We start from the raw sequence: 26,530 nt of genomic DNA on the forward strand, positions 1-26,530 counted from the left end.
TACAAAAGACAAAAAACTATAGGCTAATCTCATCTCTAAACATATATTTAGAAATGCTAAAAGAAAAACAGCAAATAAAATCCTCAACAAAAATATAACCAAGTATATACATTTCAGGAATAGACTACTGGTTTAGCATTCAGAACACAATCATTAAATGTCACTACAGTTATACAATAATGCCCCAAAATCATAAAGGTTTATAAGTTTTAACAACTCTTACTGATAAAAACTCTTAGCAAACTAGAAATAGGAAGCATCACTGATTTGCTAAAATGCTTCACAAAAGTTATACCAACCACTTTAAGTAAATACTCATTTCTAAACTTTCAAGATCAGACATTTAATTAGGTTTTAATTTTACATTACCGTAGTTCATTTAGTTCATTCTCCTCAATTCAATTTATTCCAATAAGAATTAAAGAACCACTCATGCTAAAATGAGTTTTTCAAAGGCAGTAAGCTAATAAATTCTCTTTTGCATTTAGGTCTACAAACCTCTTGGAACTCATTTTTGAATAATTAGGACTGTGGGTTCAAGTTTCATTCTTACCATATATACCCCCTCCCCATTTGCATGGAGAAGTTTTCTCTTGCCACTGTTCAGAGTTGTCAAAATCTGGCATCATACATAAAGGTGTGTTTCTGGCTTCTTACTGCATTCCTTGGGCCTATGTGTTTGTCATTCTATTCATGTCATGTTCTTATGCTCACTGCAGATTTTCCCAAAGGCTTGATATCAGATAAAGTGAATTCTTTAACTTGGTTATTTGAGTATTATTGGCCCACTACATTTCCATATAAACTTTAGAACTTGCTTATAAAATTCCTCACAAAACCTCCCTGGATTTCTATTTTTTAACAACTCTGGCCATACGATATTAATTTTGAAGCAATCTTATAAATTGTTTCTGGACATATGCAAATGTAGTGATAAAAGAAGAGTGGCAGACATGGAGTTGAAGGGAGTGGTGACCTGTAGGGAACACAGCAGGGAGGGGGGATGTCACCTGGAGAAAGGCAAGGTGTTTCAACTGCAAGTCTGAAGTTAAGAATCTGTGGCTCAAATCCAAGGTTTTGATAGAGGTAGACAGCAGGGTCATGGGCTCATCATTCTACACTATTGCTTGCAATCAAATCCACAGACGTATGTTTAGGATCTTTCATCATTTTAAAAATGAATGAAAAGGAATATAAGATGGCTTCTCAATCAGCAGTTAACCTGCAGTTTAAACCCTGCCAAATGGACTCTTACAAGGGTCACCTGTTTATAATTCAATATCCTTGGTAGTGAGTTATATCTTCTGATTATAATTTATACATCTCATAGGGAGGCCCTTTAGAAATAAATTATTCCCTCACACTAAAAGAAAACATTTGATTCATTACCTAGACAAGTGGTAGAAATAATTAAGCTATCCGCAATATAAATTACTTCTTTCTTTCACCATTCTTCATTTTCGAAAGCACAAGATCACATGTAAAAAATGCCAACATAAATGCACATGGGTTGAAAAGTGGGGCCACAGTGTACCTCTAAGGCAATTCTTATTTCTCTGTCTAAACACAAGTAGTCTTCATATTTCAGATGAACCCAAATGTTCCTCTCATCTTTTAAATAAACAGGCAGGCACAGCTCTATTTGAACCAGTGAAGAGATCTGTTTGTTCTTTTGCACAGAAAGAAGTAAGACACTTAACAACTACACCTACCTTTCTTGACTAATTACTCTCAGTGGGATAAGTTACTTTGATTTCATTTGGTCCCAGAACATTAACATGAATTTTGAATTTTCCGCTTGAATTGACTCTGATCAACATTTCTTAGTTCTTTGATAACTCTGAGGTCTCATTCCTAGGTTGAGTGGCCTTGAAGTTAATATTTAAACTCTTTCTCCTTCTGGTCAATAGAGTTAGTTCAGGAAAAGGCTCCATGGTGGTCCTGGTTTCCATACTAGATTTCTTTATCGTTTGTTTTTGTACTGGGGATGGACCCAAGGTGCACTACCACTAAGTTACATTCTGAGCCCTTTTGAACTTCGCATTTTGACACAGGGTATCTCTAAGTTGCATCAACTGGACTCAACTTTAGGATCTTTCCACCTCACTCTCCTGAGTAGCTGGGATCACAGGCATCTGTCATTTCAACTAGCTGCTGTACTAGCTTTTAAATGGGAAGAAAAAGTGTTTCATGGTCACATACTGCCAGTTAATCTTATCCAGTGGTTTTAGGAAAGTAGGCATAGTCAGTCCTGGGCAAAAGGAAGAGTTTATGTTTGTTAAGTGATGGAAGTATGAAACTAAAAAGAGATTCCAAGCATTAGTCAGCAGAAGATGAAAGATTCTAGGCTGAAATCATTTTCCAGTAGCCCTTACCATTCCATTTCCTGTGTCAATTTATTTTAAAAATGGCCACAGCAATAAAAGATTATCTGTTGATGGGCTTGATTACACACATCTAGTGGTGCTGGCTGGCTGTGGAATAATGCAAGAGCACAAGGTTTATTGACAAAGGCTTAGTCTGATATTTTCGAAAATATCAGAAAACGGCAGGTGAACTTTACACAACACTCCAACCACCCTGAAGAGGAGACAGGAGGAGAGCTGCAGGGACTTCTGGACATGTTTTCTCACACTTCCTCACATGACGTCCTGCCTCTGGCCTTGTTGTATGAAGTAATCTTGGTGCTTCCTGAGGGGAGAGCCCTGGGGAAAACACTTCCGGGGTTGGAGAGCCCTGGTATCATTGTGTCGTCTCTTGGGTGAAGCGAACACATCCTCACCACTACCCTGTAACAAGTTCTTTCCGTATTCATATCTAAAATCCATGGACTTGCCATCAGCATTTCAGTGACATGTTCCCGCTGTCTGTGCCGGTTCCTTCAAGCCTGTACTTGCTTCCAGTCCGTATTCTGATGATCTCTTTCTAAAACCCTATGACTGTGTCCCGGCAACCACTAATAACTGGCTTAGATGATTCTGTGCACCATAGATATATCCTCTGATTCCAGTGACTGTAATACCGCAACTTCTTCTAGTCAGATAGATGATGCTTAAAACATATTACCCATAATTTATGAAATATTGCAAGTGTTGGCAAGATTTATGATGAATGTATTATTTATCAACAGGAAGACCTTATATATTTATATTAGGTTAATAGCTACGAAAATATAATAGGATATGAATGTGTGTGTATGAAGCTCACAACATCCACATTTCTGAGAACTATAATCTAAAGAAATTGTGCAAGACGGTATTTTAAAAAATACATTTAGAAACAAGAAAGCATTGCTGATTGCTATGCTCCAAACATGTAAAACATATAGTAAGATCTATTCTCACAAAAATAAAAAAGTCATAAATCCTTAAGCCTCTGAGGACAGTGGCTCCCATTACACGTAGAGCTTCAGTCCATAGGACTTTAGAAGCTATGGACCAATGAAATGTCCTAGTGTCACGAGGCTGGGGTTATCTAATACCTACGCCAGCAAAGCAACCTGAAGATAGAAAGTGAGGGCATGAAGGACCACGAATCACGCAAGCTCGGCTGCTGTCCTCCGAACAGGGCGTGTTTTGTAGCAGTTGTAGTGATCGTGATAGCAATGGTGATATAATAATGGCACTCGGGAAAATACAAGTACAGTTAACATGGATTTAAAGCACAACGTGACAGTCTCCACTATAAGTGCTTTATATTCAAGCACCATGGTGATCCCCAGCACTCCCATGTCCATTCCCATGTGGCTGCACCTCTCCTCATTTGCAAGTCAACAGTGCTCACAGAACGCACAGAAGGTGCTATTGCTCGTCATCTTCCCATTGTTCCTTTCTGCCTTTCTGCTAGTTTCTTCTGGGCTAAACATCTCTTGCAGCAAACGAAAATACTGAAAATACTTTGAATTTTGGTGAAATGAGGAGAACACACATGAACATAGTTCTAAAAAATGTTTCAGATTCATTAATTTCATTGGAGCACAGTGAAACTCATGGGATTCTCACGGCTGGATTTATGTAGGCACAGGAGGAGGAAACACTGCAGAATCCTGCATTGAGCCCATCAGACACCACTGATGATAACTACAAAGAACCCAGACTTAGATGCTGGTGAGATCAGCAAGTGACCACAGGCAAAAACCCTCATACAATTCTGGAGGGACATGGAAGGATTTAGAGAATTAACCAACAACAACAACAAAAAGATTAAAGAAAGGAAGAAAATTTTGACCTCACATTCACTGGTCAGTCTGAGTCAAATTCTACATTCACCTACGAATAGCTCCACCACTGTTCCCAATTATTTTTATAAGTCTCTTCATAGGTCGGTCTCTTCCTCCTTTCTGGAAATAAATGGAAGTCGGGAACTATCAACTTCCCCTTCCTTACTCAGCATCTAGTGCAGCACCTCAGTGTAGGTGGTAATGGCGCTCACTAGTTCTGTATGAGAGCTCTCTGGAGTCACCTTTGGTTAAAGTCCTGCCTCTGCCATTTGCTAACAGAATTACTATGGCTGAGTTACTTGGTGCTGTCAAACCCTGGTCTCATTTCCAACAAAATGGATTTAGAGTGTCTACCCCTCCATCATGGTACATAAAACCTACTACAATAGGCAAAGGATTTAATTCAATGGCTTGCACAGAGCATTCAACAAGTGGCCAGGATTATAATGTCTCAATAAATTAATGTACAGATGACTGGTGTATTGAGCTGTGATTGCCAGAAAGCATAAATAAGGGAAAAGAGCCAACGCTGCTCTTTAGAAGCTCCTTGTCCTCAACCCAGCACTCAGTGCTGATGACTGGTGCCATAGCCAGCGCACAGATGAGCTTGACACAGTCCCCCTGGCATGTAGGCCCGGGCCGCCCTCAGCGATGGCTGAGTTGATACGAGGGCCTTTCAGAGTTACTGTCCAGCAGAAACCTACCAGATTCTTAGTTCATCAAACCTAGTTCAATTTTTTTTTATTTAAATAGTAACATTTTGACAAATCAAAGTACACATGTAAATCTCTGACTTAAATATAATTGCTTAATGCGCATCTAAACTGTACAACTTTATTCACACAATCTCATTTGGACAAATACAAATTAGGAAAGAAGGGAGGGAGAAAAGGGAAGTGTGGAGGAAACCTTAGGGCACTCATTAAAACTTTAAAAATTTCACAATGCTCATATTTATGGTAAAAAGATTTAGCGCAAGAATAAAGAAAAGACTTTCAAGATTAAGTGCAACAGTGATCATAAACTATAGATATGCTAATGGAACAGCTGTATGAACCCTAAAATGAGAAGAAGGCAGGGGAGAAAGTAAGCTTAGCCACCCGACCAGAAGACCCGATCACATTTTAAAGATGAGGGTGCTGAGGCACTGACAAAGTAAATAATTTTGTTCACCTCTGCTTCAGTTCAAAGCGTGGCTCACAGACAAGCAACACCTCAGAGTTTGGTACAAATGCAGACTCTCAGCCCCTACCCAACACTTACTGAGTTAGAATCTGCATTTGAACAAGTCCACAGCCGATTCATCTACACATTCAAGGTTGAGAAACATTAATCTATGTAGTTTGCTGCTAATAAATTCACAAAGTAGGTCATTTAAACTCAAGGCTTTATTTTTCTGTAAGTTGTACAACTAGTGATTGGATTTGTTAGAAAAACTTAAGTCCTTTGGCTCTGCAAACTTCACCTAGGAATTTTAGGTGAGGCGGTTGCCTCCTTGAAGCCCTGAAGGAACGAGGCTGTGCTGATGCTGCTTTATGAGATCACTATCAGCTAGTTTCCTCTTCCGTGATACCTAAACGCAGAGCGTTCTGAGAAGACGAAATGAAGACAGGTGACTCTTTTAGGACAGTGTTCGCTATGGAGTAATGCCAAAGTGAGCATCAACTACCCAGTGTGACTAACTGTGGTGAGCTAGGTTTATACACATCGCCCACGCTTCTCAACCACCTGCTGTAGTAATGAGTATCTGAGTATCTCGGGTCACAGAGGGGCCAGGGAAACCCTTCAATGGGGGGAAAGATAGCAGCTAATACTCCTGAATTAGTAGTGAGCCTCCATGGTCAGATGTGTAATTAATGACTTGCGCGTAGACTATGTAAATAAAAGGTAGTGTTGAGTAACTGTCAGTAATCAGCATTACTCCATGTACAACTAGGTATTGAATTCGTAAGTTTGGACAGTTTATAAAACATTTAAAGACTGAGTAAAAGTTGGATTACTGAATATTCAGTTCCAGGCACCGAAACAACGGATGGCGCTTTAGGGCAGTCAGCTGGAGCGCACACGGGACAGCGTGTGATGGCCACCTGGGTGATCCCTGCACAGCAAGTGGGCATGGCGGACGGTGAGAGCAGAGTCGAGGGACGCTGGTGTGACAAAGCTGCACACAGTCATCCCCTCATGTCAAGCCCTGAGAGAGCCAGGGAGTTAGAGCCACGACAGACAAAGCTTGCAACTCAAAACGTGTGAAATGAAAACCAAGAATGAGAATCACAGAACTTGCGTCTCCTACCTGTTAGACCTAACAATGGCTTCTGTGGAATTCAATAGCAAAGAGCTACCTGAGTGAGGTCTCAGGGCGCTCTAAACTGAGACAGGTCCCTCACAGCAGGAATGGTTGGATTGAAAAGCGTGGAGACTGTAAGATACCACAGAGGCCAGAAAAGCCTAAAGCATAATTTAGATTGTCTGCTTCCTGCAGGTTCCCAAAGGGCACCCAGTTTCCCGGCTAGAGACGCCACAAGCCACAAGCACAGAGGGGCCAGCAGGCCTTTCCCGGTGTCTCCTGTCCTCCCAGCTGGGGGAGACTCTTGCCTAGGATTGTTCAGATACTGTTCTTTAAGACAGGCTAATGGCACTGACAAAGTCTCTTATTTCCCTCATATCAATATAAAAATAGCCAGCCTAAACAAACAGTAAAAAAAAAAAAAATCAATAACACTATTATATCTGAAAGTAAGCAATTTCCACAACAAAACTGAATATAAAAATGTATAAGAGATAGGCTACAGAAGGTTCCTCCTCTGCAGAGATGTCCAAATCCTGGAACCTAGGAACATGCTACCGACCAACTGACAGAAGCGACTGAGAAAGGGTTTCAGATGGGAAGACAATCCTGAATCATCTTGCTGGGCTCTGTGCAATCACAAAAGTCCTCATAAGAAGAAGGCACAAATGCAGAGAGAAGGTGCTGAGACCCAAACGGAAGCAGAGGGGGCGGCCGCATGATGTAGAGCCAAGGGACAAGGACAGCCTCTGGAGCCTGCCACGAGCACACAGATTCTGCCTGGAGCCTCCAGAAGGAACAGGTCCTGCTGATACTTTCACTTTCAGGCAGGCTGATTTAGGATTTCTGCTCTGTACAAGTATAAGATAATCAGTCTATGTCATTTTAAGCCACTCAATCTGTGGTGATTTGTCATAGCAGCCACACGAAACTAACACGTATCTCAGTGTCTGGAATAAGATGCTGCTTGTTACCAATGCCTAACATTGTGCAAGTGGCCCTAGAATTAGTTGATACGCAGGGAAATTTGAGCACTATCATATAAAGAGCCTAGTTACCTACAATATACTGTTGAAAGAATACAGATGCTGAAGACTCTAATGCTCTAAGGAGGAAGTGAGGATATTCTATAGAGAATATTTAATTCATCACAAACAAACTGATGGTAGAATTAGGGATGTCAAAAGCCCTGCTCATGAAAGCTTTTAATGAAACAAGGACCACAATGCAAACGGGAGAGAAGAGGATCCTTGTGACATGATAGAGAGCTGTTAGAAACCACATGAGATTTTCCAAAATGTCTGAAAGACATTAACCCAACACAGCAAACCCCAAGCAGGACAGCAGACAGAAAATTATGCACAGGTCAAACTGTGGAAAACGGAAGGTAAAAAAAGAAATAAAGGCAATGAAATGACATGTTTAAAAAGCCACCAGAAAATCTGGCAATGTGGACACCTATAGGTCTAGAAAATATTCCTAAAAAATGAAGGTGAAACACCTGTATTTCCAGACAAACAAAAGCTGAGAAAATGCATCTTGCACTAAAGCAGAAGTTCTTTATACCGAAGGGACAGAACAAAACAACTGTGCAAGAAAGTACAAAGACTGTGAAGACTAGACAGGCACAAACCCTTCCGAAGTGGGAAAATCCAAGACCTACGGCAAGGAGTATCAGCACGGTTAGCATCAAGAGAAATAGGAAGCAATACAGCTTGCATGTCTTCCAAAGATAACTGAATATCTGAAGCAAATATTGCTATATATTATAGAATTATAATATATGGGAAAATGAAATATGATAATACAAAGAATAAGATAGGTAAATAGAATTGTACTAATATAAGGCTGTTAAATATTTCACAAAATTGTGTAAGATTGTTTTCATGGTGATGTGTGATGAATTACGCATATTATAATCTAGGGTAAGATTAATTATGCATATTATAATCTAGGGTAGCCACTTAAAACTCATATAAAGTGAAACTAAACAGCAACAGAGGAAATAAAATGGAAGACAGAAACAAAAGCAATAAACCTCACTTTCAAAACAATAGAATGAAGAATAGATGGTGAAATTAAGGATGATATAAAAAGACGACAGCATCATTCCCAATCATATAAGTAATTATATTAATTGGAAGTAAATTTAACATTCCAGTTAGAAGATAGAGATTTTAAATCTTGGTGTAAAAAACAGACCCAAAACTATACTTTTTACACGCGATCCACTTGTATCAGGACACTGAAAATAACTGACAAAAGGGCACTTACTGCTTTGCAAACACTAATCACAAGCCAGTACGTCTGTATCACTATCAGAAAAGATAAACTTTAAGAGAAAAATATCACCAGTGATCAAGATGAGTATTCCATTCAACAAAGCTCAAGGTTGGGGGCTGGGGATTTAGCTCAGCAGCACAGCGCCTGCCTGGCAAGTGTGAGGTCATGAGTTCGATTCTTGGTACCGGAAAAAAACAAAACAAAAATAACAACAAAGCTCAAGGTTGGTTCTCTGCTTCCCCCAGAAATGCTAAATCTCTTTTCTGAAGGTTTATGAGCCCCTGTAGTGGCTATAAGCCTCCATTTAAAAGCTTCTTTTCAAGTTTATATTATTTTAAAATTCAATAGATTTTGAGTACGCTTTGTGATTCTGTCTTTGACAACCATTTTTTAATGATTATTTGCTTACTTCTTGGAAAGCCATCCTACCTGAAACTTCACCTTCTGATTAATGTCCGACAGGTGGAACTGTTTCAGGAAGCGCTCGTCCTCACTCCAGAAGAGGCGGATGTCCGGGATGTCGTAGAGAATCATGGCCAGTCTTTCTAAGCCTACACCAAAAGCCCAGCCAATTCGATCTTGTGCACCAGCTACAAATAGAAAACAAAACAATTGTGCAGGCAACTATAAAGACCGTAAAGACTAGACCGGCACAAATCCCTCCCTGGTGAGCACCAGTGACATGGAGTGCCTACAGTGGCAATGCTTGGGAGCAGCACTCTGGACCCACCCAAGAGAGGGCCCAGGTTCCCCTTCCCCATGCCTCCACTTTCCTTTTCTCTGGAATCTCTTCTTGTTCTGAGTAAAATATTTACCCAACTCTGTGCAGGTTACAGAAGAGACAAGGTAGGCTCCATGCCTGAGTGGTTTACTATGTAGGGACCTATGTTCATAATGTGCCACAGTGGACTGTTAACATGCAGAAAGTATGTGTCCATCTTTAGAAGCTCAACTTCATCAAAACACTGTAATGAGGGCCAAGGATATAGCTCAGCAGCACAAGTGCCTGCCTGAAAAGTGCAAGGTCCTGAGTTTGATTCCTGGTACCCAAAAAAAATTTAAAAATTAAAAAAAAACACACTGTAATGATTACTCTTGGTAAGAGCATGGGGAAGCTCATAAAAAGAGCTCCAGAAATGAACATAAGTTCAACTGGACACTAAAGGATGGGAAGGGTCTTGAGGTAGGCTGAGATAGTTTGTGAAATTCTCAGCTTTCATGTGACCCATGGAAATCCCACCCTTCCAGTGTGGCTGGGACCCATAAAAAGGACGGATTTCCCACCAGTGATTAGCACACCTTACACAACACTCCAGGCAGGTGGACTGGAGAGCATGCCCTGCTGGCAGTGCAGCAGCACAGGGCCATGTGGTAAGTCTTGGGGCCAGGACCTCAGGGAGGCCTCCCTGGGGCAGGAGGGAGCCCAGCAGCCTGTGAGAACAGAACAGGAACTTCGCCCCTATTACCATGAGGAACAAATTCTCCCAACAGCCTGCTGGACTGAGACGTGGACCCAGAGCTCAAGAAGAGAGCACAGCCTTGCTGACCTGTTGACATCACCATGGTGAGACCCTGAGCAATCCACACCCACGATGCCCTGCAAGAGACCTAGGGACCTATGACAGTACTTTTGTGTTCTTTGAAGCCACTGAGCATGAGAGGATTTTTACAGGAGCAGGGTGGGGAATGACCCAGATTGGAATTGTGGAGAGAGGCAACAGGAAATTACACACACACACACACACACACACACACACACACACACACACACACACGGGGCTGAGGAGCAGCATGTGGAGCAACGGGCAAGGTTGCTCCCCTTTTTTTTAAATGTTATGTCCAATCCTGACAATGTAAATTAGTTCCGTTATTGTCATTTACTGCTGGCTAGGTTTTATATTTTTATAACAATCTGAAAAACCATGTAGTAGTATACACAAAGAACTATGAAAATACTCATGCTTTATCATATGATTTTGGCGGGAAATTTATCCTAAGGCAATAATTAAACAAATGCAAAATGATAAAGGGAAATATTTGCAGCAGTAGTACTTAAAATAACATACAAGCAACCTAAACATCCATACTTAGTAAACTGCTCAGATATTCTAGTATATTTTAATGGCACCATTAAAAATCATGATTACATAAATGTTTCTCATATACTAGACAATAATACGAAAATACCAATGATAAAATGAATATGTACTATGATGTTACCACTTAATACAGGTATAAATGAGGGTCACAGTGCAAAAAAAAATAAAAAAGAATGTGACATTTAAGAATTACAATAGATGATAGTTCAAAAATAATTTCATTTTCAAATTGACAAATAAAAACTGTATTTGTTTACACTGTATTTATTTACATGACTTTTGATGTGCATATATGAATCACTGCTTCATACATTTAGACTTTTGTGAAGAAAACATTGAATATCTGTTCTTTTAGTAATTTTCAGGTAAACAATTTATTGTTAACTATACTTGCCATATTATAAAATAGATCTCCAGAGTTTATTCCTTTCGACTGAAATTTTTCTGTAATACTTACAAATTTTTCAAGTAAAAACAGTGTAAATAAAGGTACACCAGAGTGTAACTGGTGTTTTGTGTCTCGGGCCTTTCCTTCACCATTAAATCTTACACATTTTATTATCAACTGTCAGATAAAAACAACTACATAGGAACCAGTGTCTGTCACTAGCCAGATTTAGCATGTTTGATTTTATTTAATGATTATTCATTTTTTATTTTGTTCTTTCATCCTTCATCTCTGACTTGTTTCCCCATTCCATAAAACATTTTCTAAGGCAAAAATAAAAGTAAGAAAGAGACCCTAAAAGTAGGTAAGAAAAAGAGCAATAATTTAATTTTTAAAGTAGGCAAAGAACAGTTATAATGAAAAATGATGGTTAAGCAAATGAAAAGCTTACTTAAGAAAAATGCAAGACAAAACTGAATCAGGTTACCATCTTTTATTTGTGAGAATAGCAAAAACAAAAACGTGATCACACACTTGGTAGCAAAGCTGAAGGGAAGCAAACACTCTCACACAGTGCTGAGAGCATGCATGTGAGCTCTGAACTTTTTGACAAACTAAGGAATATGATATTGCATACACAAAATTAGAAACACATACACCATCTGCTACTTTAACTTTTAGAAAATATCTTACTCATGGAAAATGTATAAGATTTTTAGTGGAACATTCTTTATTGTTATACATTGTTATTAGTACAATGATTGCTAAAGACTGTATATAACTCAAATATCTATCCATAAAGAATTGGTTAAATATACTATGCTAGGACCATACAATGGGATTTTATTATAACAGACTATAATAGACTCTGACAGATTTCAAAACTTAAAAGCACCAATTGTCTGGTTTTGGAGGGGCTGGGGGGGGGAACAGGGAAAATGGGGAGGCTTTACAACAGGTGCCTTTATACCTGAAGAGTGATGAGAAATGTTTCAGATACAGGTTGAATCTCCATTATCTGAAATGCTTTTGGAGAAAAAGTACTTTGAATTTCTGATTAGGGATACTAAACCAATGATAGAAAATTTCCTGACTAAACAAAATGCAGTAGCTTCTTTTCTGTTTATTCTTTTTGGGGGGTGGAATACTAGGGACTGAGCTTGAGGCTTTGCACATGCTCTACCGCTGTTATATATCATCAACTCTTTTTAAATTTTATTTTGAGATAAGGTCTTGCTCACTTGACTGGGCTGACCTCAAACCTGACATCTTCCTGCCTTAGTCTCCCAAGTAAGCTAGGATTACAAGCATGCACCATATAAAAACAAAGTATTCCCCTTTTGTTACATTGGTGCCAGGCTTTGAGGAAATTCATGATTAGTAAAAATGGATTCTATGTCCCCCTTCTAGGCTGTTCTGGCCTTGCTCTAAGATCCCTTACAATTCCAAGCATGAAAAATTAGTTTTGATATCTTTAGGGGGATTTCAAAAACCTGCAAATTCCACAAGGCCCCTCATCTTGGGTCTTGGTGGGTTGAGGTGTTCGGACCAGTGGAGTATCTGGATTGATGTTATGTGACTTCAAAGGTCACGTTAGAAAAAGCCATGCAACCACCGTTTGGTTTTCTTGAAATCTTGTTCTTCCGATGTTCAATCTCAGGGTCTTACCTCCACAAGACTCTCTCTTAGAACTCCGTTGCTAGGCTCTTAGAAATCTTAGCAACAGGAAGAGACCTTGTGTGTTTGCTGCAGTGGAATTTCAGTTGCACCAAGCCCTCCAGTGACCATACATGCCAGGAGGCATGGAAAGGAGAAAGACTCAAGCTTCCAGCTCCAGCTCAGAGGCACCCAGGTTTAAACCTTCCTACATGCGGCACCTGTCACTGTAGGCAATGCTTGATGATCGCCATGTGTCCTGTCTGAATTCAGGACCACTGAATAATGCATGATGACTCTCCTATTAGGTCTGGAGTGGTTTCTTATTCAACAAGAAATCATCAGAGCATTAATCTTGCTAAGTCATGTGCATTTTGCTATTTCTTACAAATATTTCCCATCATGATAGAGCTAAAGCTAACTAAACTGCTGCCTCATGTTCTCGATATAAGAGTGATATAAATAAAAAACTAGGTAATGTTTCAAATAGGAGACACCAGGAGTTACAAGGTTAAGATGAATCTACTACATTGCAGTACCTTATTTAAGCCATAATATACATTCCTCTTCTAAAGCCCAGCCTACCCAGTATTATTCACAACATTGCTCCTCCTAGAAATAAACAAACCACCCCAATCTCAGGGTACCCAATACGCGAGACAAGGAAACACACGTGCACTGAAATATCAATATGCAAATACTCTTAACAGTTTTGCTCATAATAGCCTCAAAGCAGAAATAATTCTACTTCTGTCAACTAGTGGATGAGGAAAACTGGTGTATCCATGTAATGCAATATTACCTAGCAATACAAATAAGTAACTCACATATACACAATAAGGTAAATGAATGTCGGCATTATGCTTAGTGAAAGGAAACATTCTGGTAACAAAGAACATATAATATTATTTTATTTACATGACATTCTAGAAAATGCAAAACTGGGGAAAAGAGGGGATGTTTTGGGATTTTCTAACTCTTGGCTAAGGGGTAGTTGTATGGCTGTATGACCCTCAAAACTCACCTAACTCTTTTTTAAACTCGTGAATTCCGTCATGTATAACGCTACTTCCATATGTTTGGATACCAAGTCAATTATTAAATGCTGACTGTCAACTTCCATGGTTGTTTCATCATAACCTGGAAACAAAAGCTTGTGGATCAGCACCTTTCTAAAGACACTCTCACAATGACACGAATGATGTGGAATATGCTTACAATTTGAAACATTCAAATTTAAGAAGTTTCAATGCCAACTCTTAGAGATTCTGAGAGTTTAAATGTGGAGCCCTAGGAATCTGTGGACGGCAGGCTGAGCACCATGAGACTAGAGAACAAAATATAACCCCCAAGCATACTACCAAACCTCCTGTCCTGTTCACCTTGGACCACTCCTGGTCCTCTAAACTCCTGGTCCTTGATATAAAATATTTTGTCTTTCTTAACACTTGTCCCGCCCCCTAAAGCCCATACCTGTCTCTCTTTCTATCATTCTGTAAAGCTTGACTGAAATATTCCCTCTGGAGAGTCTGCCTCTGACCCTCCAGGACAGATGAGGTTCGCTTTCATCTTTCTTCTTGCAAACACATTGCACAGCCTTCTGGCAGCAACCACCACACAGGTGAGCCTCTCCCATCTAAACTTAAGAGTTCTTAAAAACAGTCCCAACACAGTGTCATGTACATCACTAACTACACAGGAAGTGCTTTTTATACACATCTGCCCTGATAAGAAGAACAGATGCTTCCCTTGCAGATTTTGTGAATCCTTCTCAAGCACAAAGCTGAAGATCATGATGATAAGAACAGCGCGGGTTCTGCCAAGTGGGGAGCCTAAGTTTGGGAAAGCAAAGGTTGAACAATGTCTCGTGCTTAGGGTTTGGGAAGGTAAAGTGAAAAAGAAGGGAGAAAAAGAGATAAAGGTATTTATTTCTTGCTGGATGTCTCATACCAATTTCACAGGTGGGAAATGTAGGTGATCAATCACAAAATGCTTAACACTAACACAATTAAAAGGAAAATAGTATTTAAAAGTTAAGTCTAGATACAATATAAGAAATACTAGGAAAAAAGTAATTAAATATATGACTCCAAATCGAATGATCCATAGTTATGGGAGGAGAGAAAACAGTCCAATTCCCCATTCACCACTCCCCGAACCAGCTGAACCAGGAGCTATGAAGCACAGTAGTGTCAGGGGCCAGGCTGAGTGCAGTCAAGAGCTGCCCTCCAGAAGCAAGCCTCAGACAGGGCCACCATGGCTTCTCCTGAGGTGGCCACCTGGCTCAGCCTCCTTACGTGCCGAAGTTGGAGGAGACCGCTTTAGGGAGTGTAAAAAGAATTAGGGTGTGTTATCTCCAGGTACCAATTCCTCCCAGTGGATGTAATCATGATGCACTGCAAACATGTATTAATAAAAGTTAAAATTAAAAAGAAAACTCACTGGGAAGCTATCCTGCTGAAAGTGAGATACACTAGGCCTGTTTTACTGGAAAAGTCCAATGGCTTCCGCAGTAAACCAGCAGGATCACGTGGAAATGCTTAAGGTGATACTAGGGACATGCATGGCTCAAGGGCCTTGGTCTCAGCTGAGTGTCAGCAGCAACCAGCTGAGATGCTCTTCTGAAGACACATTCCTGGCCCTACTGAGAGGACCCAGTGCTAAGGCGAAGGAGGAACCCATTATTTCAAGCCCTGAAATCCCAACCACCTTGCATGCCAAAGCTTATGGACCAGACCTTCACTCAGAACAGGGAGCACCTGGAGGCCAGCTCCCCACCACTGTGGACCACCTTTTATTCTCACAACTGACCAAGAAGATGGCTTGTGACAATCAATCACTAACAATGGAAGATTCCAAGAAAGGACATGGCATAGATCCTGAGAGGTACGAGATTTTACTTTTGAAACATTTTGTATTGGTCCCATCTAGACCTGCTTGCTGTGAAGCACACTCTTGCACTCTGCCCTGGTCCACCAACCTCTGTATATCATCAGCTTGAGAAAGGGCTAGGGATGGCCAGGTAATGAGTATAAAGCAGGTACACAGACCACGATCCCAAAAGTGGCATCACACCAAGGCAAGCATCCCTGAGTGCCTTCCTCCAGGTGTGAGGAGATCCTGCGGCACAGAAACAAGGGTTCATTCTACCACTCTGCTTTTGTCAGTCAGTGTTAGAGGGAGAGTAACTTAGAGAAAAGAGTTCAATTTCAAACAGTGCTTTACGTTTAGCACTAGAAGGTGAGTAACTTAAGGGAAAGAATTCAATTTCAAATAATGTCTTGCATTTAAGTGATTATCCCTCAGCTTATAAGAAAATAAAGCTTTTCAGATCAATTCATTCTGACGGTTTAGAATAATGAAACTGGAAAGTGAGTTGTGTTAAAAAAAAAATCAGAAGCAACTTCTAGTGCCTTTTCAACAGTGCTACTACAAGGAAATGGTCACTCCCATCCTTTCTGAAGGGCCAGGAAGAAAATCTACTCTTTTATCTACAACTTTTGATCAGAGACTTATTAACCTTTTGGAGACTGAGTGAAATCTTTGTTCAGAACACAGTTTAAACTATACTACATGTAGGAACTCACACATTAATTTTTCAGAGATGACACACAATCTCTCATTTGATTCTGCTGTGCTTGTTGCTATGGATGAGAATATAAAGGTGTTACAATACCACCATGCTGATACTCTGCTTTTTTGGTCTCCTGACATAGATAGTTCTGTCTTCTTCTCCCTCATGGTACTAATGAACAGCAGAGTGTATTCTTAGTTCACATATTAAAAAGAAAGGGGATTCTCAGTATACACTTCTATTTTTTTTCCAGAGACTATGTCACGACAACAGAGAAAGATGATTTAAAACCACAGACCAATATCCCTTGTATACACAGATGCACACATCCTAAACAAATTACTAGCAAACCAAATTCAACAGTATATTGAAAAGGCTACATACCACAATCAAATAAGATTTATTCCAGGCATACAAGTGTCATAGTTTAGATCTAAACTGTCCCCACAAAAGCCCCATGTACTGATAGGTTGGGCTTTTGGAAGGCGGTTGGACCATGTTGTATTATACTCATCAGCAGATTAATCCACTGAAGAACCCACAGCTAAATGTGGTGTTAGGAAGAAAGCCTAGTTAGAAGAGAGTCAGGGCGCCATGAATATATTCCTCCCTCGCAGCTCCTTCCTCCCTTTTCTCCTTTTGCTTCTTGAACAGCCTGCCTCGGCCATACCATTCCACCAGGTCATTTCTGCCTCACAGCCAGCAGAGGGAAACCTCTAAAAAGAATGAGACCAAATAAACCACTTCAAGTTGAAGGTGTCGGCTCTTTCGTTGCAGTGATGGGAAAGTAACTACGACAATAAGCAGAGTTGAATCGAACAATGAGAACGAATCAATGTAATATCCTGCATCAATACATTAACAGGAGAGAAATGCCACATGATTGATTCAGTAAAAGCGTTTGACAACATATAATACACTTTTGTAATAAAAAATGCTCAATGAACTAGGAACACAAGGGAACACCCTCAAAGATCATGTGACATCACACTCAATGGTGAAAACCTGAAAGCTTTTCCTCTAAGATCAAGAATAAGACAATGTTGCTCATTATTACCACTTATATTCCACATAGCACTAAAGTTTGAAGCAGAGAAATTAGACGGAAAAAAAAAAAAGATAAAAGATAACCAATTGGAAAAGAAAAAGTAAAGTTACTTCTATTTGTGGATTACACAATCTTATATACAGAAAACCCTACCAAGTCCTTGAAAAAATTTAACTTACAAGTTTAGCAAAGTTGCATGATAAAAATCAGTTCTATTTCTATACAATAGCAATAAGCAATCTGAGAAAGAACTTAAGAACCATATAACGTCACTGAAAACACACTTAAGACAACACTAATAAACAGAAAGATATCCTATGTTCATCGATTGGAAGATTTAATGTTAAAATGATAATGCTACTCAAAGCATATACAGATTCAATTGAATCACTATCAAGAAAACCCAATTTTTTGGCAAAAATAGAAAAATCTATCCTAAAATTAATATAGATTTTCAAGAGAGCCCAAATTTTCAAAACAGCATTGGAAATGAAGAACAAAGAAGGAGGACTCATATCTCCCAAATTCTAAATTTACTACAAAAGCACAGTAATTAAAACAGGGTGGTATGTGCATAAGAAGACATATAGAGCAAGGGAATAAAATAGAGAGTCCGAAAAAAATTCTCACATCAATGTCAACTGATTTTTGAAAAAAAGTTCTAGGGGGTAAAGAGCAGTTTCTTCAATAAATGGTGCTAGGAATACTAGATATTCACATGCAAAAGAATCAATTAGATCCTTACCTCACACCATATACAGAAATGAATTCAAGCTGGCTCAAAGAACTGAATTTAAAACTTAAAACTATAAAATTCTTTGAAGAAGACAAAGCGAAAAATCTTCATATGATACAAACGGTATAGCCACAAAAAAAATGGATGAATTGGAGTTAATCAGATTAATTCAAAACTTACATTTAACAAAAATACTCTGTCAGAGTGAACATAAAATCTGTAGAAAGAAAAAAATTGGAAAGCTCATATCTCTTATGGATTTTCAAGCTACATGAAGAACTCCTACAACTGAACAACTAGGGGAAATTTTTCAACAGGTATTTCTCCAAAGAAGACATGCAAATTGCTGTACATCCAGAGGCAGTACGTGAGAAGGTGTTCAGCATCATTAGTCATTAGGAAAACTCAAACCAGACAGACAATGAGGCATTACTTGACATATGCAATAGTAAGCATCATGATGATAACAACAATAACCATAAGAACAAACATGGAGAAGGATGTACAGAAACTGAAAACCTTGTGCACCACTGTTCGAAATGTAAAATAATGTAGCTGTTGCAGAAAACAGGTTGGTAATTCTTCAGAAAGTTATAGATTTAACCTATGACTCAGCAATTCATATTGTCTCTGTCTCTCTTCTTCCCTGCTCCATCTACTGCGCACACACACACACACACACACACATACACACAGTGACAAATGTACACTAATGTTCATAATAGCATCATTCACAATAGGCAAATAATGGAAACAACTCAAATGTATGTCAACAGATAAATGGATAAACAGAATGCCATTATTTACATAAAGAGAATATTATTCAGCCCTAATAATGAAGTTCTGATGTGTCCAACTGAATGAATGAACCTTGGAAAACAATATGCTAAGTGATATAAATAAGGAACAAAATATACAGATCCCCTTATATAGCTACAATAGACAAATTCATGAAAACAAAGAGAAGTTATCAAGAGCCGGGGAAAGAATGGGATTCCTGCTTCTTTGGTTCAGAGTTTGTGGTGATAAAAATGTTTTAGACATAGACAATGGTAATGGTTACTGCCACTAAATTGTGTACTTAAAGTTGCTAAAATTGGAAATTTTATAATACATAACATCTTTCTATATACAAATAAATTTTATATTACTAAAATGAATGTAAATTTCATAAGAATTTCTGTATAATTTAAAAATTTATATTGTTTTCTATAAATTTTATCACATAAAAATTTCACAGGGGCTAAACATTCACAAGGTTTCATGAAATTTCCTGTGTGTTCTTCATTTCTGACAGGAAACCCGTATGCATTTTTCTTCAGTGTCACACCCATCTCTGAGAACAGTGAGATCTCCTAGTCAGGCCACTGCGCTACCGGCTATCCCAGCGGGCCTTGGCTTCTTTCCCTTAACGGGAAAGAAAAGTGATAACAAGGTTTCTCAGGCTCCCCCCAGCTCTTAGCAGGCTACGTCTCCATCATGTTCGCAGTCACCTGAGGTTCTGCTCCACACAGCTCTCCATGGAATATGAACTGCTGTAGAGTAACTTTAATATTTAACAGGACGATGAAAGGTACCTGCCAGGCTCTCTGTGCTGTGGCTCCCTGGTCGCCAGGGACCCTGAGACAGGTGGGTACACTCACCTTCACATCCCCTACTGGGTCCGTGGCACCTTATGGTCACTGTTCTAGGTCTCTGTTTGTTTTTTTTTTGTTTTTTGTTTTTGTTTTTGTTTTTCTCCGGTACCAGGAACCGAACTCACGACCTTGTGCTTGCCAGGCAGGCGCTTTTGCCGCTGAGCTAAATCCCCAGCCCCTCTAGGTCTCTGTTTGAATGTCCCCTCCTCATAGAGTCTCCTGGAGTGTCCTCCCACCACCTTATACTTATAAACCTCTCTGTCAGCTAGTGCTCCCTTCTTTCGGCCCTGTTCAGAAAACACCTTCTTAGACAAATGTCCATGTTTATTTATTTGTATCTTCAGACTCCCCTGCTAGCCTGGAGTCCTGAGGGCAGTGTCTTTGTTTTAATCCCAGATGCATCCCCAGTATCATAAGTGCTCAGGAGGCATTTGCAAAGGAACACCTGAATGGTATGAAAGAAAAAGTTTCAAGAGTTTTCTACTTTTTATCCACTGTATTATCCTGATTTTGATCCTCATAATGCCCTGCAGGGAATGTCACTGGGATCATCTATGTCTAACAGACATCAGAACTCAAACCTATGTCATTTGATTTCAAGTATATATACAGTGAGAATTTCCCTAGATCCATGTTGAAACAGTAACTTACACAGGCAAGGTCTAAGGAATTTCAAAACATCAGGAAGCTCCATTTTTATCTATATTCTACTGTATAATTGCTAATTTCCAGATTGGTTTATCACAGTCCAGGATAACTAGTAAAACAGCTTGCATACAGAGGTAGCCAGATGTATCAGGAGTCTTTTCTGAATGTTGGCTTTGGTTACTCCAAAAACACCTTTCACGCTTGACAGTAATATGTGCCCAGACCTACTGAGTGGACTGCCGGGACTGGAAGTTAACAACAGTACTGGACAAAAGCCTCCTCTTCCCTTGATCATCAGTTGCAGTGACAATCACACAGCAGTAAAAGCATAGCAACCCAGTGAGATGCTGTGCATCCAGATGCAGGCCTAACAAGGCCAGCACAGCTGCGTGAATTCTGATTTCTTGTTTACTATGGACGTGGCCCTGGATTCTCTACTTTTCAGCTACAACTCTTGAACTGCTCCCTCTGGGGCTTGCCACTGGATGATTGACTTTATGAGCTGAGCCCGAAGATTGATCTCCTGCCTGAAAAATTTCTCTAGCTGTATATATCTTTGGCCCCATACACCCTGTCAATAAGCCCTTCACATGATCCAAAGGCAGACCGATGTTTTAAAAGTAGTTTGGAGCCAGCTGTGGATTAGATTACGTAGGCTATCACAATATTGATCCTTAATACAGTCTGAGCTAGACTGTGTTCTAATGTAATCATGGAGGGAGGGAGAACCACTTTAACACTCATCTTGAAAAGCACACTGTGGCACATGCCCTTCGCTGCTTTGTGCTATAGTTTGGGTTTCTGTAGTTTAAGGAAATAGCAGTTTTGGAACTAGATGCTACTTCACAGTATATGAAGCAATGCCCAATGGTCTTACCCAGAGCAAACATAATCCCCAGTGTATTCACAGCACAGTTATCCAACTAAAGGATTTCACACTGATGCGATATACTCACATAACCTGTGATCCATACCCGAATTTTGTCAATTGTGTCAGCCATGTCTTTGTACCACTTTTTCCTTCCAGTTGAAGATACAGTTGAAAATACACACTGCACTTAGGCAGCACGTCTCTTTAGCCTCTGTTAACCAAAGGACCGCTCATTAGCCTTCCCTAGTCTCACAAGGCAGTTATTTGGCAGACTGCTCCTCATTTTGACACTATCTGGTGTTCTTCATGACTGGATTCAGGTTCCAGAACTCAGCTAGAATAACACAAAGGTTATGTGGGGTCTTCCCAGGTTATCACAACTAAGAGTCCTCATGCTCTTTTACCACTGTTTCAAGATCCTGCTAGACCATCAGGCCTATCATTCATTTTTTACTGCACACAAAAAAAATCACCTGAAAACTTAGTGGTTTGAAATAACTATTCACTTAGATCAACATTGGTTGACACTTGGGGATCTAGTAGAAGGTACTTCAGTTCCCAGCTGGGTTCACTCATGTGTACGAGACAGCTGCACTCACTCACATGTCTACTGTTGGCTGCCCACTGGGGTGGGGAGTGCTCTGGCTCTCACATCGAGCAAGCCCTGAGCTCATTTCCATGGTGGTGACAGGGTTCCCAGGGCCCCAAGAGGGTAAGTACCAGTATGCAAACACTTTGCAAGTGTCTGCTCATGTTTGCTTCTTCCTTGATTGGCCATAGCAGGTCACAGGGCCAAGTCAAATTTAAGAGGTGGAGAAAGACTATCTACCTCGCCATTAACAAGTCTGTGGGAAGCTACTCTAGTAGCTTATCTTATGAAGTCTGCCCAGTTCCCTTATTCTAATATTCACTCACTCATTCAGCAGCTATTTATCTGGACTTACTTTTGCACACAAAAAAAGTGGCAGATGCTTTCAGACTAACAATATCATTTAAAGAAAAGAGAACAGAAGAAACAGTTACTTGCTTACTATGAATCACAAAATATGGTCACATTAATCCTTGCATCAACACAGTTTGGTCACTATTACCTGTTCCATTTTATAGATAAAAAACCAAAGTTGAGGAATTTAATTGATTTGTCCACAGTCACACAACTGTCTAGAAATGCTTTTGGCTGCATATAGTAGAAAATCCTACTAAATGGGGTCTAAATCACAGACATAAAACTTCCACAACAAGCATTTCAGAAGTAGGCGTCCTTAGTCTGGGTACAAGAACTCAAGGGTGCCATCAAGGACCCTTGTTGTTTTCATCTTCCTGCTCCACACTCTTTAGCAGATTACTTCCCGCCTGTATTATTACGCCTGTATTATTATCTCATAACTGCAAAGCTGCTGACTTGTGTCCAATCATCATACACACAGCAGCAGGAAAGCAGGAATGGGTCCAGTGAGCATTTCTTTCTTTCTTTCTTTCTTTCTTTCTTTCTTTCTTTCTTTCTTTCTTTCTTTCTTTCTTTCTTTCTTATTACTTTTATACCTGTTTCATTTAAGGACTTGGTAGATTTCCCAAAGGTCCCCACACCTCTTATATTTCATTGCCCAGAACTGGACTGCTTGGTCACCCCAGATTAAAGGAATGCGAGGACCATGGATACCTGGCTTTGCAACTACTAAAGGGGAAAAACACCCAAGGACTGTTGAGGTGGGGATGGCAGTGGGGTTAGCCAACCACCTACTATAAGGGATAGATGGGGGACGTGAACCCAGGCACGAGGTTCTGCATAGGTCTCACCCTTGAGGATGTATACACTTTCAACAAAGATCGATAAATGCGGATGTGGCAAGTTTGATGAGTACTAGAAGTGAGGTGCGGTGGGGCTGCAAGGAAGAAGGGCTCACTTCGAAGTAGGTGGACAGGGATGTTTGAGGAAAGTCAGGATTGGGCATATATAACACTGCAGAAAGTAAATATCTTCCAACAGGAGGGAAAGGTAAAAGCAAAACAAAGACGCAGAAGCAAGAAAGTGAGCTGACCAGACTGACTTACACTGGGTAATTCAGAAACTTTCAAAAATATAAAGAGAACAGTATGCCTTAATAGCATTTATTAAGAAATAAAGGCTATGGGCTGGGAATATGACTCAGTGGTAGAGTTCTCTCCTTGCATGCACGAGGCCCTGAGTTCAATCCCTAGCACCACACAAAAAAGGAAAGGTTTAAGAAATAAAAGCTAAATATATATACACAGAGAATCAGTCAAGGACATATATCCTATGTCTTACATCTCCTTTGAATTACTTTCAAATTCTGTTTTAATATTTTTCACCTTCTCTCAAGTTCAACTCAAGAGAAATTAAGTAACAAGTAATTAGAATTGTTAATTGTAACAATTAAGCAACATATTACAAGTAACAGTTTTGATCCAAAATAAAGTGTTGCTAATACTCCAATAGCTTTGGACATTGTCCATTTTTAGAACAGTTATTCTGGTTTAATTGGTTATTTGTTATTTTTTTCATTGCTTGAATTGCATACAGAGCTTTGAGTACTAACACACTCCCCCAAATTGTAAGGAAGACTTAAAAAAAGAAATCATATTTTAAGTGATCTAAAGTTACTATTAATTAAATAATCAAGACCAACTAAATGTGCATTCTTCATAGACCAGTTTTCATGAGGTGAGTCCTTTCCATAACCGGTGTTTGAGGAAATGCTGTCCAAAACTGTACACAGTTGTCAGTGCCAGAACACGTTTTCATTGACTTCGTATGTATCACTAGCTTTCCTTATTACCACAACTTATCAGAACTGGGCTACAAGGAGCTGCCTAAAATCCAATGCCTTTACTCTGGTAAAAACAAGTCTTTCTGGAAGAACAGAGCAGACAGTCAGTAAACCCCCTAAGTCCACATCACTGGAACACTTTGACCCTGGGAGGCATGCCTTTGTACAGCAGGGTAATCGCTGTCCTTCTCAGATCCTGCAGCACTTCACCGCTCTGACTCCACTAACCACAAAACACAGATTTATTTACAGGGGCAGCTCTCACTGAGAGAGTAACTTGGCCCAGTGCTTTGGTGATTATCTTGGTTACTTTTCTCTCATTGCTGAGACAAAATACCTGACATCCAAAATTAATGAAGGGAAGGTTTATTTAACTCAGAGTTTGTGGAGGTTTTAGTCCATACTCGGCTGGCTCCTAGGCAGAGTGGCACATGGCAGAGGGCAACCATCATGGCAATGGAAGACAGCAAAGCAACAAGAGCAAAAAGGGAAGAGTGAGAGCAAGCCTCTTTCCCTCCCTTATACTGCATGCAGGCTGCCTGCCCTAGGGCGGGTATAGCACTCACACCCATAATCCCACCACTGGACATGAATCAATCACAAATTCTAGAAGCCCACCAACACCCACGATTGCATGAGGCTTTGAGGGGACATCTAGACATAAAACATAACAGTGACCCATGAAAACAAAGCCCAAGACCTGTCAGAGGAAAAACACAGTGACTGATGTACTTGAATAAGGGATGTGTGTGTGTGTGCGTGTGTGTGTGTGTGTGTGTGTGTGTAGCTGTATATGTTAGGAAAAATGCCTTATTCCTGAGTGTGGAGTACGTCATAACCTGCTAATGTTCCCTCTAAAAATTTTAACTCATCATTAAAATTCTTGAAATGCTAAGTTTGATGTACTTAACCTGTTTCTTTCTGTTCAGGTACCAGGAATAATAGTTGCTTACATATCTCCATTAGAAAAATTGCCTTCCAAAATAAAAGTTAATAGTGCTCTGTTTCTTGCCACACTATTATAATTTTTTAACCAAGAAAGGAACTTAACTTAGAATAAGTAATTCACTGTCGCTTAAATATGTGAATGATAAAAGGAATGTCAGCTATTCTAACTCCATAATTCCCAAGTAATGACAATTAATGAAACGCTCTTCACTAGTGGGAGTTGTAAGCAGTAGATAAAGGAGTTGCTGAGCCTTTTAAGATTTATTCTCATAACCAAATTGCAGCTCTCTTCATCATTATCCAAAATATAATTAAAAGATGACATTTAAAAACAAACCTAAAAGAAATCAAACTGCAACCCTCTCCCAAAGGAAACACGACTGAGAAACAACACTTGCCTTCCACTTCAGTGCTGAGCGGAGTTCCAGAGAAAATCTCCTCCCTGACTCCTAACTCCAGGACTGCAGCTGTCAGCCTGGAGCATCAATCTCGCTTGTCAATACCGGGAAGGCTGGATCATACCATCACTGAATGTTATTGAACAGACACTAATTGTGTTGTTTCACTGTTGTAGAAATATTTTTTGACCTTTCCAAAAAGAAAACAAATCAATAGGAGTATCTTGTAAAGACTTGTTTCCTCTCTTGGTTTGTTCCAGTATTCTAAAATTTATTGAGTTACCTATTTGTGGCCTTACTTGTTAGACCATCTGCTTCAGCAACAAGAATAAAGGCGTCTTTTAATGTTAGCCCAAACACAAAATTCAGTGGTCTCAATAACCCCTTGGCCAAAGTGAAGTTTGTTATCAATACACGTAATTTCTGAGCAAAGGCTAAACAGCTCAGTACAACCCATTTTCAAACTATCTTAAAGATGGGTAACCAAAACTGTCTTGGAAACTCTGTGACCCTTTTTCCCCTTAACCTGTCTTCTGTTCTCTGCACCAACACTCACCGAGTTTTCTGTGTAGAACCTAACTCTCCACCATACCATTTGCTAGTAAAGGTGGACCCCTCTCAAGCCAGAGCAACAGAGGGCGCACAGACGGAACCTCAGCTGTAACTCCGCAGGGCCCCCACTGCTCAGCTGTGCGCAACTATTTACAACAAAACCTGAAAATACAAGGACCATGGCCTAACGGTCCTAAGGGGGCATTTCCCAATCACCATGTCACGGAATGTGTGTGCACAAAGCTGGCTACATCGTGAACTATCAGCTACTGTGGTGGTTTCCTACTACCGGAAAAGCAAAGATGTTATAGAAATTTAACCGTAATAATAATAAGAAACTCATAATATTAAAAGATACCAGATGAGCTGTTTTCTATCGGCATTTTGTCCACATCAA

General features: G+C 39.8%; 1 protein-coding gene across 6 annotated transcripts in view; it reads right to left on the bottom strand.

Moving 5' to 3' along the window:
* The window catches only part of Fars2 (phenylalanyl-tRNA synthetase 2, mitochondrial), a 467,635-nt gene that overhangs the window by 190,734 nt on the left and 250,371 nt on the right, over positions 1–26,530 (bottom strand). For all 6 annotated transcript variants that reach the window (XM_013521841.1, XM_013521842.1, XM_005398876.1 and 3 more), the window contains one exon: positions 9,219–9,379. In XM_013521841.1, coding sequence (XP_013377295.1) covers positions 9,219–9,379 — 161 coding nt within the window. The remainder of the gene's footprint in view (positions 1–9,218; positions 9,380–26,530) is intronic.

Source organism: Chinchilla lanigera, unplaced genomic scaffold (genome assembly GCF_000276665.1).
Source record: "Chinchilla lanigera isolate Chin_1 unplaced genomic scaffold, ChiLan1.0 scaffold00064, whole genome shotgun sequence".
In the NCBI taxonomy this organism is placed as follows: Eukaryota; Metazoa; Chordata; class Mammalia; order Rodentia; family Chinchillidae; genus Chinchilla; species Chinchilla lanigera.